This window comes from Caloenas nicobarica, chromosome 3, assembly GCF_036013445.1.
Source record: "Caloenas nicobarica isolate bCalNic1 chromosome 3, bCalNic1.hap1, whole genome shotgun sequence".
Classification (NCBI taxonomy): domain Eukaryota; kingdom Metazoa; phylum Chordata; class Aves; order Columbiformes; family Columbidae; genus Caloenas; species Caloenas nicobarica.
In genome coordinates, this window is record NC_088247.1 from 74700295 (window position 1) to 74718704 (window position 18410).

General features: G+C 40.0%; 1 protein-coding gene across 1 annotated transcript in view; it reads right to left on the bottom strand.

Annotated features, from left to right (window-relative positions):
• Positions 1 to 17806, bottom strand: part of RPS6KA2 (ribosomal protein S6 kinase A2) — a 169720-nt gene extending 151914 nt beyond the window's left edge. Inside the window, exon 1 of the mRNA XM_065630433.1 lies at positions 17254 to 17806. Coding sequence (XP_065486505.1) covers positions 17254 to 17352 — 99 coding nt within the window. The 5' untranslated portion in view covers positions 17353 to 17806. The remainder of the gene's footprint in view (positions 1 to 17253) is intronic.
• Positions 17807 to 18410: the final 604 nt, after the last annotated feature.

Here is an 18410-nt window from a genome sequence, read left to right on the forward strand (position 1 = left end):
ATTTTTTTTTTTTTTTTTAATCTCTGTTGTTCATTCTTAAGACTCTTTCTCTCTCCCTCCAGATTTCCTTTAGGCCCTACGCCATCTGTCCAAGCACTCATTCTCTTTATGCACACTGCTGCATTCTATTCCTTCTCTGTCTGTGATCTATATTTAGTTGTTTTCCTGTTTATACACCCCTCCAGAGAGGAGTATTGTTGAATGCGACTAGTCAGGAAGAGAAACAATGCGGTTAGAGCACAAATCCTTTCAGAAGAGTAATTGGGATGAGAAGTTGTACAGGATTGAGTAGGATATAAAACTTTTTTCCTAAGATTAATCAGAAACAGAAATGTGAATAGAAATCCATAAAACTCCTTAGAGCAGCCTGATCAAAGCCAAAGAACACCTAAGTAGTGGAAGAAACAAAGGCAGGGAAACACATGCAAACTTTCTTTTTTTTGACATTGCATTTTTTTTTCATAGGTAAGATGAAACAGTTTGGGTTTGGAAACCTTACGATATCTGTTTCGCTTTGCTCAAACTACCAGGAGCCCCTGAATGTGAATCCAGAGTACATACATGATAAAAGCTCTGGGAAAAGTGTACTTGAAGACTGCTGGGGAGTTCAGTGTTGGGTTGGTCCAGAGACATTTAAAGTGTTCTAGTACAGGAGTAATAAGCACAAAGCTGGTTCTCAAGAAGTTGGCTGCAGCACAAGTGAAATCAGGACATACGAGAATGCATTGGGACAGCAAAGAGCAACAGTCCAGTGTCCGCACCACAAGGAGTGTCTATCTGATCTGAAGGACACTTGCACAGTAAATAAACAGAATGTTTTCCATCTTCAAGTTTCTTACAATAATAAGTAGCTTGTGTACAGGGAGAGTGGAGGTAGGGATTGGTTGTGAAATACAACAAACATACACTAATACTGGGGAAGCTTGATAGCACAGGTATTTTCCATAAGAGCCATTTATCATTGTGAAATGCAGCCCTTCAGTGGAGAACACAGAATCCTATTACTCGAATCAAAAGGAATGTCTGGGATTCTGCTTTGGAGTTTTATCATTATAACTGTGCAAACAGTTTTGATTGTCATACAGAATCAATAACTCTGAAAGTCTTTAGCATTACACTAGTAAACACATCGGCAGCTAAGGAGGAGCATTGTGTGCAGGGTCATTCATTGCCCTGGTATCACTAACTATTGAAAGCAAAAGTTGGAGGACTTTGTAAAACGTTGCAGGTATTTTTCTTAAAAAAAAAAAGAAGCTATGCAGCAAGTGATTTCACATTTAATTTTGCTGAGTGAAAAACTGTGTGTTTCACTAGCAAATGGTGCGCAGTGTGGAACAGAAAAATGCTCACACAATGGTAAGAACATCTCTCAGTACTTAGGACTTAAATATGAACATGGATCTGCCCTCAAGGACTAGCAGAAATTCCCTGCCAAAGCAGGTCCACGGCCTTTGCTACAACACTAGAAGGTAGGACAAAGGGAAAAACTACAGAGTGGAAATTAAGGCAGCAGAAGGACCATAGGAGTTTCAAGGAAAGGACACTTGCAGCATGACATACTTTACTGAGCTTGCTTGCTTCAGTTAGTGGTGAGAATTGGTGTTTATATGATATTTAAACAAGGGGAGGGAAGTGGCTTAGTTTACAGGATGGCCTTCAGCAGTGGAACAGAAAATGCATCTGAAGCAACTGGGAAAAAGATGATTTCATTAGCAGCGCTCTTCGGGGACAGGAAGAGCCTCTTAAAGACCAAAAGGGAAAAGCCTACACCTGTGGGGATGGGAGTTGATCTAGAAAAATGGCTCAGTCATGAGAACAAAAGGGAAGGAACAAGGTCAGAAATTGTTCAGTCATGCCCTGAAAATCATCTTAAGAGGAGAGAAGATCCTGGAAAGGCGAAACATTTTTTAAAATAAGTTACACAATGCTGGTTTGGAGGGGAGATTTCCATGAATAGAACAAGGGAAAAAAACAAAAGTGAACTTTGTAGCAATTTTCAGTCCAAAAAGAATGTCAGCAGCAAAAACCTGAACTGCTAATCTGTTTTGTGTGCAGCAGAACTAAATAAACGTCCACTCTGAGCCAATGAAAGGTTACATATGGTATTATGAGATCAAACTCTAATCCTCTTAGTAGCATTTTCCATGGAAAACCTGCCATGCTATATGTATTTACGCTGTTACCTGCATTATTCATATAAAGGCTGTATACATACACACAAAATATAGCTGGAATTACAATATATTCCTTATATGTTGTATAAACTGAATCCTGTTCAGAAACTGCCCCAAAAAGGAGCAAAATACCACTAAGCATTATTTGCTCATGTTCTCTTTATTGTGAACAAAAGAACAGACTGTAACAAAAAGATGTGTATAATCTGATTAGTGTAAAACACTTGTTATATGTGCCCATATAAGTCCCCTTCTCCCCTGCAAAATATAAGGAGGCTGTACAAGTCAGGTCAGTTTTAATTCCAAATTGTAGGGCACAGGTATATAGCCAGGGCTTGGCTAAGAAATTTAGCAGCTTCACAGTGTCACCAGGCAGAAATCTTGCTTTGCTACTTACACATCTTGCAATCATCGGAAAATGTTGAAAATGTGTATATTGAACCCCTTGACCATTCAGCGTGCAAATACAAGACATCAAACTATCTAAGGTATTTGGTAGTGTATAAAATACAGTCCTATCCACCAAAATTTTCTAGGAATTGCTATGTATTATTCCAAGTAGATCACAAGCAAAAAATTATATTCTTCCCAGACGTGCTTGCTCCAAAGATTCCTGCCTGAGGACTCCTCATTGCACACTCCAAAGTCTGTCTTACTAGAAAGTCTAAATATCCACTTTTATCCAGATAAATTAATTATTCATGTCAGCAAAGCAAATATCAGCTAGAGAAACAGGAGGTTTCAAGAAAACACTGATGCTTTGTTATAATTTTGTAACAAGCATTCTAAAACCTTGTGCGTTATTGTACTATGATAATTTTTGGATGAATTCTTACTTGGGCAGCCTACACTTTCTGTTAACATCTGTAGGATTGTTAAAATAATTCTACTGATAAATCAGTCATTTGATGTTAAGTTCTGTGAGGTTTTTTTCTCCATAAATTATAGTACAAAGCCTCTTTTTCCCCCTCAGTACACCATATTATAAATAGCTCCAAAGATCTTTAATATATTTCAACACAAAGGTGATCACTGGATTCTAAAGAGAAAAACAGCCAGCATCATGCTATGTTTTCTCCCCCTTATATCAAAAGTGTCTCAGTAACCTTGACAAAATACAGCTGCTAGTTACTTATTCTGCCTTACCCATTAGATTAGAAACAGGAATTGCTAAAACAAAAAACCCTAGCTTATTTCATAGTATGGGAAAAGCATTAGTAAAAGACTGCACTACTATGATGAATAATCTCATTATTGGGGACTATATTATTTCAAACCCCAAATATTTGTACAGGTAAATAGACTGATTCACTTGTTTCTCCAGCAAATCCAAATACACTTCTCACAAAAAAAAAAATTCCTAGCTTGCTTCCTGGTTTTGAAGTACAGAAACTGTTCTGTAAACAGTGCGGCAATGAACCCCAGCTTCTTACAGAGTTCTCCCTCTGTCTCCTGCCATTTCCCTCTGCTTGGCTTCTTTAGTGGATAAGGAGTATTATTCCGCTCTTGTTCCCCTTCTTCCTTCATTTCATGGTGCTGGTGGGGTCTCTTTCTCTAGCCCCTTATTTTCATGAATCTTGCATGAACATCACAGAATAAGAGCACCATTTTGGTTGGGAGAAACCCTCGAGATCATTGAGTCCAACCATAACCTACCTCTGGCTTATGTCTGTAAGAACGCTATTCTTCTTTCTCTGTTGAATTTGACAATGGTTTCAAAGCAAATGGCTAGAAAGCAGGGGAGGGATGTATAAAGCCTCCATTTCTTTAGGAAAATAGGCTAAAAATTAATCCGAACCAACAATTCAGTTTTTCAAGTAATTTCCTGTGTCCACATAGAGACAATCCCCACCAGATGACTGTGCCACAGACACACAGCACACTCACAGATCACCATTTCAGAAAAGTAAATGGGAAACAATGTAAGACCCTGACATTTTGGTTTGCATACAGACAACCAGCCTCTGCTGGGGTAACAGAACTCCTCATCCATTCACTGCTGGTTGGGAACCTCAGCAGCTCAAAATTCACTTAGTTGGGTTTAAAAGTTTCCATGAATACAACAGTCCTGGTGCACACACATATACCAAAGTGCCTGCCACCTAAAACTTGACTGTTTCTCCTATGCCTTGAAGATTGTTCAGTTTAAAAGGAAAGAACAAGACACTACCTAAGATCCAGTTAGGCAACAGTTAGAATAACACCAATAAATGGGGAGACTCCAGATTTGACAAGCTCAATATCATTTTTAGAGGCCAAATGCATGGAATATCGTGATTTCAGATCCAGATGTGTTGCCATGCTACACTTTAACCCCTGGCTCATGCAAATTTAGCCTGTCGGGTTCAGAGGCTTAACCAGAATATAGCTTTCCTTTACATGTCCAGTTACGAGGACACCAGTTTTATGCTAGCCCAGAAGCTGGTAATAATTTAAGATGTACTTAAATAGAAGGCAACATTTGTTTGGTGTAGTCCTTGTTGGCAACTTGAGGCCACCAACAAGGAGACAGACAGAAGCCAAGGAGGTTTACCTAGAGCAGGTTGTTAATGCATTCTGTTACATCTCGTGTTTTGGCAGGGAGGAAGGAATTCTGCTATATCAACAACAATGGTGCCAGTCTGGTAATGTGTTAAGTGTCACAACAAAAGCAATACAAGTTTTCTTCTGATTCAGATCTGATTACAATTCCAGGGGAAAAAAACCCAACCAAACAAACAAAAAACCCAACACAAAAAAACCCCCCACAATTTGATTTGATTTTCCTTTTGCTTTGAGTTGTGTAGGTTTGCACTAGTTTATGCTTTATAGCATTGTAAATGTAAAAGAAGTAGCCCTTAACTACCAGGGTAAGGTGCTTTGAATGGAAGAGCTTTTTATTATATATGCCTAAATTAACGCAGGCTAGATTGAAATTTGTCATGAAAAGCCCAAGATGAACAACTACACAAGTTTACTCCTTTCAGCAAGCTGAAATGGACAATGACGAAGCAGAAACTGTGCAAAGCCACCAGCTTTTGTGTGACTGCATGTATCTGAAATGAGAATGGACCAAAGTTGGCAGCTGATTTTCACTTTGAGGTTTTTTGTTCAAAGTTCAAAAGAAAACCCAGAAGGTGAAAACATACGGACAAAACAGGAACAAATGTTGTCACGCAAAACAAAATGGTTACACAGGCAGCATTATTTCACTATTTTCCAAGTGACTGTAGATGCCATAGTTACCGTGATTTAAAAACAGAGTGCGGTGCTGTGAAAATGGTACTATACAGAGCTAAGTTCCCAGACAGACATTCATGCTCAGTCTGAAGCGGAGCTGAGTCATGGATATGAAACACTGGCCAGCTGAACTATGGAAAGTCAGAATGCAGAGCCATTTGAAGAGAAATGGGTAAGGACTATGGTATACAGGGGGACATTTCTGAGATATGTAGCTTGCTTCAGACATATCTGACCACTGCCCAGGCTCAGAGCCAAGTGTCTCTTCTGAATCAGCACTTCCTCAAACAAAGCTTTGTTTTTACTGATGACTCCCGAGTTACCTCAGTAAACTAAGGGTGGAAAGTACCAAAACAGAGGCAATACAAGAAAAGCACAAACATGTGATTCCCATTGTCTGAGTCTGAAGCATAAATTTAAAAAGCTGAATCAAATGAATGATGGAGCAAGGGAGAAGGAAAAAGCAGAACTTTTCCCTTACAAGGGAAACATCTGAGAAGGCAAAGTGAGAGTTTTGGTAGACACCAGAACCCAAGACCCTGCTCTCAGGGGCATAGTTTCCATGTGTGCAGAGCTCAGCATTTCTGTGGTCCAGCCATGGGAGTTTACACGCCAGCACACTGCACAAGCGAATCCTCAACATTTATTTACAAGAAGGAAGAAAAGCCTGAAGTCAAGAATAAAGAAACGTATCCCAGGAGGGCAGAACAACTTAATTTCTTCTCCTCAGTAACTAGAAAATGGGAAGTTGATGCACCTCCCTGAAGAGATGATACAAAATCCCAGGCAGTGTCAGCTCTCCGATCACCAGGAAGATAAATGAGTGCTTCTGGACCACAGTTGTACTCCACGGAGAGAGCTCTATTCTTATTTCTATCTCAGTCCCACGAATGTCACACCAGAAAAAGAATTCAAAAAGCAAGGGGAAAAGTGCAAACTTTATCTTGGTTGTTGTGTGTACAGTATGTTAAATGATCTCTAAATCCCTGTTTCCCCAAGGGTGGGTTATAATCACCATGGCTGCGCATGTGGAAAACAATGGCAAGGAACAGATGAGCACAAAAGATGAGGCAGAGAAAAAAAACCCCTAAACCAAGGGATAAAAGAACAAGTGGTCAAGAGGGAAAGGAAAGGACTGAAATATTTTTCATAAATAAGTCTCTTTAAAAAGCTCTGGTTTTGAAATGACCTAGATTGTCTGCAATAGAAAAGATTACATTTTTAATTGACTCATTTGACATGCATTATGAGAAAGATGGAAACATTAAATCAAAAACTTAAGACTTTCCTTACAACTCCAGGCCAAATCTTCCATACAGAGAAAGACGTCCAAGAACAACTTCTCCCATAACATCACAAATGTCTGCCTGTTGTACCATTTCTTTCAATAGAAACATTACTCAAATGAACTTTATGGTTTCTTTTATAAGCCTGTTACAGAAGGAGAAAACACTTTCAAGTCAAGCAGGGGAAGAACAGGTAGCTGGCAACATTCACACAATTATCTTTTCCTAAGCAGACAATCTGATCATAGGTAACTTACAGCCTTTCACAGAGGAATACCAATTTCCAGAAGTAAATTGGCATGTAAGCTTTATCCTCATGTTTGGAAAGAATATTTTCAAAAAGACAATTGGGATAAAATTAGTATCTTTTGGCAGATAATCACTATAGGTACTGTATGCTTTGGAAGTAACAGTCCTCAGAAACATCAGTGGTGTCCCTTCTAAAGTCCCAGAAGGGTTTTCCTGTCTGGTGGAGAGAAAAAAAAGAGAAAAAAAAAAAAGGTTTGCTAGATTCCAAAATCGCTCTTGTTGAGAAGGCTTTTAGAAATTAATTTCATACCAGGAGGTAAAAGATGCCATTAGACTTTTTTTTTCAGCACATGGCCTTTTTCAAAGGAAAGTAAATACAGACTGAGTTTCTCTGCTGCGTAGGGAGGGATGCTATAGCATCAGTGGCATTAACAGCCATAGGAAGAGAAAAGAGAACATCTGGATGCTACTGTATTTGCACTGGTCCAATAAGGGGAAGTGAGTAAATACTATCTATACTTACTCTGCAGGCGTACTAAACCCACCATCCTTAGAAGCATTCCTGTCTGATATATCATGATGTGACATTAACTTTTTCACAAAAACGTGGAAAAAAAAATGCAGGTGAATTTGAAGTATACTTTTAGTAAGGATTCTTCAGTTCTGCAAATGCAAAAAAAAAAAAAATCACAGGGAAAAAAATTATCAGTTACAGATCACAGAAAACTGAGGTTTTCCCCAGCTCTGGTAACACTGGTATATTCTTTTTTTCCCCTCAGATCAGTTTGCAGTTAACATGGTACATGCAACTGGTTTTTTTCAGACCTGAGCTAATGCCCCCAAATTGCTCCTCCTTATGACATAAAGGCCTGAGTTAGCCATCAAACTAAGACTTACGTACATTAAAAATTTTTGAAGGAGAGAGCAAAGTCTCTCCTCGCTCCCCCTTCAGCTTAGATTGACCCAACTTCTGCTTTAGTAGCTTTACATATTTTCTGCTTTACAATTGCTAAAACTTCTCCATGAACAAAGGAGGTTTCAATCATGAAATGAAACAGTTTTATTATCCCAGACTGGCAGGCATCATAAACCCAAACAACTTTGCAATCCTGGAGAGACCAAGAAGGATTAGCTGATGCCCACTTCAGTGGGGGCTTTCCTGCCTTTGCACCACACGGCACTTTTTCTGTGTGGATTCACATAACACACTTCCACCCACTTCTCGAGTGAGTCTAAACATGTGGTCCTCCTTTGGAAAAAGATGAAGGTAAGTTGTCAGAATGCAGAAGTAAGAGCTAAGATTCCACTACCACACTTTCCTTTTCTGCTTTTGTGCCTGTTTCCCTGGTTGCCACATACAAAGGGGAAGGTAACTCCTAAGGGTACCAGAATCTGGAAAACAAGGACAGATACGTCGTCTTTTTCAGAGAGGCATATATTCTTTCAAGTTAAGGCACTGCAATGTGTTTGAAATCAGCCGTAAAATGCCAATGCTTTGAAATTCCTTTGTATTGCTATCACATGAAACCCATTCACATTTGGAAAATGTCTTGGTTTAGCTATCTTGATAATGCTGATTTAATGAAATGTTAAGGAGTTCATTTTGGAAGAAAAATTAGTGATTTTACTTGCCAGGAAAAAGCTTCAAGTCTTTTCAACATCATGAAATGTTATTAGAAAACTTTTGAAGTATGTACTATTTAACATCTGCAGACATTTAGTAATCAAAAATTCAACTTCAGTGATATGAAATGGTCTTGACTGTGTCATGGAAAAAATCTAATATAAAACCTCGCTTTCACATTATAGTTTAGTAATAATTGCAACACAATCATACAGGAATGAAGTAGATGCTGTGCAGAGTAGCTGATCCAGCAGGGTTTGAGATATTTAGACAGATGACTTTAAAATGTATGCAATTACAACTTTTGCTTGCTGTTTCAGGCATTTCTTAGTCACAGATGGAGATTTTCTCATACAGGAAAGACTGATGTGGAGATGTGCTGATGCAAAAGTTAAAGGCAAAGATATCTGCCTAAGTCACAGGACCTGTCCACTATCATTGCGCTCAACATGGAAGTGGAGAAGACAAAGCTGAACTGCTGCAGGATTTTATTTGTTACTCACTAGCAAAACAGCAGAAATTTCCACTAAAAGAAAAAACTCTCTGTGACTGAAAAACTGAACATCTGCTCAAGCCTTTTACTGATTTGTTAGGAAAATCACTTGCATAAGCATATGTTACGGAGATCTTGTTTCATATCATCTACCAGTGCTTGCCACTTTACATACAAATTACACAGTGCACTACGTCTCTTAGCAAGCAGCCAGTGCAGTTACTTCTCCATCAGGACGCAGACCAAAGTACAAACTTGTGGGATGGTCAGGCTTGACAAACACTAAGAACACACCCTATTTCTCCAGAGCGTTACCATCTCAAAAAAGGCTCAATCCCAAAGCACCGTTCTACAATACACAGATCTTTCATATCAATGGGTTTGAACTTTTTCAAACATCTTGGAGTATTTTTCAACGGTTCTCACCATCACCTAGTTCATTCACTCTTTATGGCATACAGAAGCCTGTGTCAAATATGCTAGCTGAAGGAGTTACTGGATTTCTTCTTTCCTAGGTAAAGCTTTGAGTCTGGAATACAACTTTGTGTTAATTTGTATAATATATGGAGATATCTAAGGCTCATTCTTGTGATAGAAGAGGCTCATAAATTCAAGACGGAGTTAAGTTTTCTTCGTAGCTTTTAAGGACAACCCTCTAATATTCCTCTGGAACTGAAATGTCATTCTTTATTGTGCTTTACATATTGTTTCATTATTTGTAGTAAAAACAGCAGCTTCTACTAAATTATGTAGTTTTAAAACTAAATTTACATATAAAATTTGAAAAATGTCTAATCATACCAGTTGTAGCCTTGTTGAGTTTTACAGAATTTAAAAAAAATCTGCACGACACAAAATTCCAGACCCTGAGCATGAATATTGCATAAAACATATCCCATATGTTTACGTGAAATGAGGAAAAAAAAAAAAAATTCTCTTTTCCTGCTTACCATCACCCTCAGCTCATCACTACTTTTTACTCAGAATGTATAGCAGAAACTGACACCACACAGCATTCAGATATCCCTAAAGCAGCCCCACGTTGCAGTACTGAGCTGACATTGTCCTGTTGGGCATCACAAGAGGGTACCACAAACTGGTCTGGAGAATGGTGCTTCTGAAAACAAACAGGACTGGGTAGACTCTGTTGTGTGACAACAGATAAAGGTGAATTTTATAAGTAAAACCACACACTCATTTCCCCTCCTTGTAAAGCTTTCAGTTTATTCATGATAACTCTTGAAGAGAGCCATTTGCTGCTTTCTGCCAGTCATGTATAGGTCCAAATTTGGCCCTGTAGGAAAGAGGTATGACACCATTTAATTACACCTAGGGTTTATATGAGCTCATTTCTTTACGTTTCATAAGATATCTGACATTTAGCCAATTATTATCATTACTTATCATCTGAAAGTACGCTAGCAGCCTATATCTCCCATTCTTGCCCACACACTGCTACACAATGCCTAATAATATCACTGCAATCTGACAAAAAGTTTTTCCTCATTGGAAACATCACAGTTTTGTCTTCTGCACTCTTAAAAGTGTGCACTTCCAGTGTCTTTGAACTTCGGGGGCTCAGCTAGAAGAGGCTCTCCTGCATCCCACAGTAAAAACAGCTCTGCTGAAATACTGATACCAGCAGCACATTTCAAAGTAGTGAGAGAGATTTCACAGCTAAGGGATGACCACTCCCGTCAAAGTTTTCCAAAGCCATGCTGTGGCCAACCCTGTCATCGTGCATGCAGCCACTGAAGGAACCTGCATCCCAAACTGTTTCCCTGTGTGGCGATGGTAGCTGTGCTGTGAGGACCTCTAATAGAGGTATTGCTCGCTTCCTTACACATCCTTAGTCAGGAAGCTAGTTTCAAGGCAGCTTCAGCATTCCCCTCATTCTTTTCCATTTCCTAAGACTTTGTTCTCCAGGAAGAAAAGCTGTGCCCTGTAAGAGCCGATGGCACCACACACACAGAGCGTGTCCCCTGAGTGCAGAACTAACTGCTGCTTCCCTGCAGTACTTCGAGTCTATCTTAACAGCAAATACTTTTACAGAATCACTGCAGAACTACAACTGTAAGTCTTGTTAAGTGAACAAAAGAAACTGACTAGCAAATATTTAGATTAAAAGTATTTCTACTTGAGTAACTGGTAAATAAACATAAGGAGATTTTTGTTCTGATTTCTGTCTTACTTCAAAATATTTCCGGTTACCTATGAGGACAGAAATGCAAAAAGTAAACACAAAAGGAGTCCTCTCCTGAGACTAGCAGAAAAATGGATGCATCAAATGCTATTGATAATAAAAATAGGTACAGGAGAGCTCAGCCCTCTGAGAACAGGCTTTTTTGTGCCACAGGATTAGACAGGCCATGTTACGAGCTAAAACCTCAAATAAAACTACATGTTCTCCACTGCGTAAAACCAAGTTACTCCAAATTACTGCTAGGCAGGGGCTCAGCTGCCCACAGGTCCCAACCAGTCCACCAGGTTCATCTCTGTCCTCCTGAACACCTGCACACAGATGCTGCAAGCTCAGGGAACCAGGGCATTACTTGGTCCACAGACACAGCGCAGGGGCATTTGTCTTTCCATTTCATTCATCATTCATTCATGATCATGACCAAACACGTGTCCACCACACCACTGTGACACCACCAGTCACAGGGTATACATGTGAACGTCCTATCAGCCGATCAGACAGGCCCCATCCCACAACAAAATGAAGACCTCTTCTGTTGTGTGAGGATATCAGGTTCCTGCTTTATGCCCAAATGTGTGTGCCCTTGTCTGTGTTTAATCACATGATGTGTGTCAGAATTGTTCTGACATCAGACCCCATGGATGGGGTTCCGTCAGGTCTGCACTGGATGCCAAGTACCGTCTCTACTGGATGCCAAGTACCATCGGATCGAGGCATCATGCAGATATTTAGATGGTGGAAATGGAGCACCAAATGACAATTTGGACTGATCTTTGACAAAATAGGGTCCTTTGAAACAAAAGTGATTTTTACAATGGACCTTTAGCATCCAAATAAACGAAGAGCTTCTCCCTAACAATGATGCTGTGACCGGCACAGGGTCACGCTCCTGAAAGTCCCAAACTTTCATGAAGAAGGAAAGACATTTTTCCCACTCTACAGCAAAGACTGAGAAAGAGAACCTGAAAAGCTTTCAAATGCATAAAAATCCTGCTGCATAGGAAAGGAAACAATCTGGGTTTTGCAGTTACGATGGGTAGGACAAGATGACAACGGCTTAAATTGCCCTAAGAAAAATTTGGTTTAGACTTTAGAAAAACTCTCAGACACTAATGATGATATTTTAAAATATACCTCCTTAGGAAGGTTATGGAAATTTACCACTGGAGGTCTTTAAAAAGAAGTTGGAAAAAATCTTTGTTTGGTGGAATATTTTAGATAGAGCTGATGCCACTTGAGGACGAGTCATCCAGATTAAGGGGTTTTTAGATCCCTCCCAGTTCTATTCTTTATATTAATTTTCTGTGGACTAGTTATCCCTACATCTACTTGCTTAATTTTCTGAGGCTTGTGGAAAGGAGCATATAGCACGCCTGAGGGACAAAAAACTATTTGGGATAAAGTCAGAAGTATTTGGAGAGCGACTTCTTTATTACAAATGTGTACACATGTAAGCTGTCTTACTACCAAACCCAATGTAAATAGGTAGGATAGTATCAAAGGACTTGAATATTCATCACAATTTTCATTTTACAAATGGGGAATGCTGGGCACATAGGTCTGAACCATCTGTTCTGACAAAGCAAGTCATAAAAATGAGCCTGAAAATTGGATTTCCTGGCTCCTCAAGTGACCTATCTGATTGACTACCTGCTCCTCCTGCTGCCCCCTCCCCTGCCCTGCCTCCCTTCCCCCAGCAAACCATGCAAGGCTACAAGAATTGCAGCCTTGCCTGCAGCTGGGGGAAGTCAGACTACAATAGTATTGGTAACTTCTGTTGTAAAAAGAACGCATATCACAAAGATGATCATTACCAAGGGAAAAAAGAAAAAAAACCAAAACCAACACACACAAAACTCAAAAGCTGCCTCAGTACTTGCACTTTGCAGAGTTTATCTTGGGCTGCTAATCCTCATCTCCATTCTTTAGTTTGCCTCTTTCTGTCTAACCTTTGACAGAAAGAACATATTCTTCTATCAAGTGATTATCTATAAAAATAAAAAAAGAGAAGACAGACTAAAGGACATAAAACTGATAAAAACCAGAGATGTTCTTTGTCCAAGCACAGAAGAGTTCACAAGCTTTTGCAAGTGAAGTGTTGCTCCATCCCACTGTGCAAAAGGAACAGTCCAGCTCAGCATTTGCTGGCCACTTTACTAAAGCTTCTGTAACTTAAGCCTGTAGGAAATAAGAATCAGAGCCTAAGATAAGAACCGAAAACCTCTCATAACCAAGTATTATACAGCCAGTACCAGTCCTTCTGCGCTATTCCTTACCGGACTGCGTGGCCTTCCTTCCTTTTCCTACATGCCAGTGCTGGAACCCAAGGAGGACCCACACTTGAATCACCCCCAGGAGGTCCTGCCTCTCTCAACTGACTACACAGCGACACATCAGGCTTCAAATTAATTGAGAGTTGATTTGCAGGAGCTCTGCTAGTCTCTAAGCCCCATACATAGACCAAACAGAATTTGGATTCACCATTACCAGCAAGACAAAACAAGAATCAAAAGAATTAAAGAAAAAGCATAATGAATTAAAAGTATATCAGGAATGCAAAAGTCAGAAGCATCTCCAAAAAGAATCAAGGGAAATGTTTTAATTGGTCATTTTCTCAAAAAAATCCAAGAAAGGCTTCTGCGTCATTGGAATACACATAATCAAATTCTTTTCATGCTTTGGTCTTTCCTAGCTTATTCAAATGGCATATTTAACTTTTGATTTATAAATCGAGGGATTTTGCTCACTGCCATAAGATGCATTCCACTGGGGCTCAAAGTCTTTAGCAGATCCACACTGTGCACACTTTCTCCTGATGGTTTCACATTTATGTTCATCAACACTCAGCAAGAACCATAAACAAAGCCCTTCTCTCGGATGCACACATGCAGTTCCCATTGACTTTGCTGGATTTTCAGCTGACTTCAATAAGAACTCTGTGTGCATGCAGAAGGGCAAAACTTAGCTCTGCACATTTAATAAAATTACATCACTAGATACCTTATAAATGAAGAGTAATGCAGGCCATACTGAAAAATAATATAAACTGAAAACCCAAAAGTGTAGCTAAATAAGTTCAAATTTCAGTCAGGTTTTCCCAGAATAATAAAAAGGACACACATTTTAGGCAAGATGAAACAAAAGCCCTGTAATATCTCATTTACCAGAGTGTCCTCTGCCGCCTTTAACAGGACAAAGTGTGAAACCTAGCTATCTACATAAGGCAATAATCCTGTTGTCTCAGATATAGCAATGATATTGGCATATGAAACAATTAAGTGAAGGTCAAGTTACAAGCTGTGATTTGCTAAGTCATTTTCTGCATCTGTATCCCTGCTCTGTAAGTTATGAAGCTCATTGCAATTGAATTTAAAGCACAGCAGAATACCACGGTAGAAAAAAATAATCAACCATATAATATTAATAACTAATATTTTTAATGTACTCTAATAGCAGTATTTAAAAGATATCAAATGTTTGAACCCAAGAGTATCTATCTTAAACCCTTCCACCCTCTTTCCTGCCTGGCCAAAAGAATACCACGACAAAAATCCCACACAACCTAGGAATGATCCCCTTCCAAATTTCAAATGACATCTAGTGACACATAACTTCTGTCAGGTACATTAGCTAACATACACTAAGCAGAGCAATGACACAGGTTTTCCCCAAATTTCTTCCCTTTATTTTACTTCTACACATTCCATGATGTAATAACCTGTGCCTTTTTACTGCCTCTTTAAAAATATCTCCCTATTAAGATGAGGAATATTCTGACTTATAAAAATCCAACTACCAACAGACTTCCTTGCACTTTGTTTGGCTGACAAGCGCTCATTAGCCTGCAATTACAAATTTACACACAGAAATACTCGGGCACGAAAATCACAGAGAGGGCTTGATGTTCATGTTTGGTTTTTCCCCTCTAAGCAGGAACATCTCTGATGATTTTCACACTTAAATAGCAGAACAGATTTTATGAATCATTTTTTCTTCCTGGATGGAACAACCCCTATTCCCTGTTGCAAGATAATACTGAGTCACTTTGCATAAAGTTGGTCATTACTGCAAAGTCAAGGGAGTGAGGAGGGAAGTGAATAAAATGCTCTGAACATCCATGTGCGATAGGATACATACTAGTCTGCTTCTTGAAGCAAATTATTTTAAATCAGAAAAACAAACAAACAAAAACCTACAAAAACACAAACAAAAAACAACAACAAACAAACAAAAAACCTCAACATAACAAAACAACTCACATCAGGGAAACTATTTCCTAGGTGTTGAGAAAGTCCACTAAATCTAATGTAATACTGGTGACCAAAGGGATTGTGAAGACTTTTTTTTTTTTTTTTTTCTTAATGAAAGCAGGGTTTGGCATGTTACAAATGCTGAGTTGTACTGGTCATTCATGCTAAATTACCCAGTAAACTAAGTAATTGGCATAGTGTAATCTGTTTCTCCTAAATTATGGCACTGTCAAATGACCATGTCAAGTTACAAGGTCTTGTGGGGCTCTGCTGTCTCAAAACCACCTCCCCTCCTAACATCACCCTGACACTGGCAGCCTAAGAAGACACTCCCCTGTCTCAGAACTCCTTCATATAACTCAGTGACTCCAGATATACTTTCTGTTGGCTCTGGTGGATTTACAGTGTGTTATAAGGAACATCTATTTCAGCTCAGCCTTTGTAGTTCTGGGTTCACAACGGGGAAAGAAAGGTTCCCCCCTGGCTGCCTTCAGTCCCTGAGGGTCAGGGCTGATGCAAGGAGGGAGCTTTAACAACTTCCACTTATTAGGTTTTTAAATGCATAGCATGACTATTCGATGAGTGAAATCAAATTAGGTACCTCACATGATTGTTTTTCAAGAAAGCTGATTTTAAAGAGTTAAGAAAGCAGCACACTGGCCAAAACCTCTGCTTTTCTGTATGTCCTGTTTAAGCAATGACACATGAAGAACTTTATGTTCAAACAATTGCCTAGTACTTTAAATAGGGCACCAAGGGAATTGCATTTTAGAGTGTATTCACACAGCATGACACTAACCCTCCTCCTGGGAATACCGGCGCAAATAAGAGTAACTCCTCGGAGGTCAGTTGAAGTACACCAGCACAAAACAAATGTGAGGCAGACGGGAATCAGGCCCCATCTACCTCTATTTTAATGCAGAGGTTGCAGATCATCTACAATGATAAAGTGAACAACATAAATATAACTGACACCTATTTAATTGATCTTACATCCTGCCAACTATTGACAAGCTCCAAATACAGGGCTGAAAAACAATGGTTCGAGGAAGGCAGGCAAAAATCCTGGTTCTACCCCATTCACACATTCCTATCTGCTAATACATTGGACTTGAACTGCTTTTATCTCCCCACACTGCTAAATCGTTTTAGGTTTGATTTGACTTTGTTCTCCTGCTCCTGAAGAACAACTTCTCCTTACAATAAAATAAATTTAAAAAAAAATACTGGGATGCGTGAGAGAGAAGATAAAAGCAAAAATCTGTGTAAGCATGAGAGCCTATGGACAAACAAGCAAAAAACTCCCTCTGTCTTACATATGATATATAATAAAAGGCACTAGAAAATTAATTAATTATTTGGAAATCTGGCACTGAGAAAAAATGATATGTGCACAATGGAAGAAAACTAAAATATGAGGCTACTACAAAGTATGGTGTCATGTGTGCTAATCTAAGTGGATCCGTAATAATTTCCTACAACTTCATGATGTCCTGAACCAGCTTCCTCCCCCCACCGCCAGGCTGGTAAAAGGATCCTTAGCAACACACTAAATATATTATGCAGCATATTGAACACTGCCGAGAAAAAGCACTGAATTACACTGAAACAGAGAACACCAGGTGCAAACATCACCACCTCTAGGGAAAAATCACCTTAACTATTTATCACACCAGTGAGCGCAGGCATTCTCTTCTATCGCTGTTACCAGCACCTAACAGTATCTGCTGCATTTGACTAAGTTAAGGCGGATTTTACCTCAAATCTACTTAGGCTGGAGCTCTTTGACCGAGACTTCTTGCGGAGATAGACGGAGAAGAACCGGCGCACTGTGAACTTCTTCATGTTCATGTCCATCGCCCCGTCCCGGCTGCGGCAGAGCCCGGCGGAGCTGCGGAGCCGCCGGCGGCAGCCTAGCGCATCCCGACTGCCCCCTCTTTGTATCCACGGCCAGGAGATCCTCCGAAGCCGCTGCTTCTCGTCATCGAGCCCGGCACCGCTAGACCCGCCCGGGGTACGTTGCCGGAGCCACAGGAGCCCGCAGCCGGCTCCTCGCTCTTCAGAGCATCAAGGCTTTATACTGCACTCCCCCCCGCTTTCCCGTGTTTACGTTTCGGTGCGGCGAGGCGAACTCTCTCCCCGCTCCCTCTACCCCTCGCCTTAGGTCCTACTACACCCAATCAGGCTCTCTCTGGCTGCGCGCATAATCAGCCCCGGCAGATGACAGCTCCTGCGTCCCAGGCGTAGCAGGTTTGCGATAAATATTAGATGTGTCTATTGCTCTGCGCTCCCCTCTCACTCAGGCTCTTTCCATTTCCTGGTTCCTGAATCACATGGGGAATAGGCACATGCTGCACTTCTGTTTTTAGCTCGGAATTTCAGCGCTGCTATAATTACTGAGGACTACGGTGGTCAGATCTGAGAGAAAAAAAAAAAAAAATCAGCTCCTCCACAAGAGTCTCTCCTGGGAGAAGGCTAAAAGACGCCATGAACCCACTGCCAGAGCACAAGGGTCTGAACCACTTTTTGTTCTGGGGGCTATGCCAAATAATGTTGGGCCTCCACTCTGAAATCAAAAGCTTAAAATCCTGTTCACAGATTACCCACCCACTTTACATTAAAAAACCTAACACTGGCACAGCTCTGAAAATAGAAAGCACAATCTAAATTTTAAGTATTGCTATTCTTATTGTACTATAGCAGTGAGCTATAGCCCTTCTAAGAGGTTAAATATGTACATCTATTTACAGGCTGTAATTTTGAGCTGCTCACTATACTGGAAGCATGCAGACTTACAGCTGCACCCCCACCCTCCCAACATAATCACACTTTTCAGCTTTTCTTCAAAAACTAATGAATCTCAATGTGATCCAGAGACTGAAGAGCTTTCTGTGCCTGCTGCACACAGCTTGGGC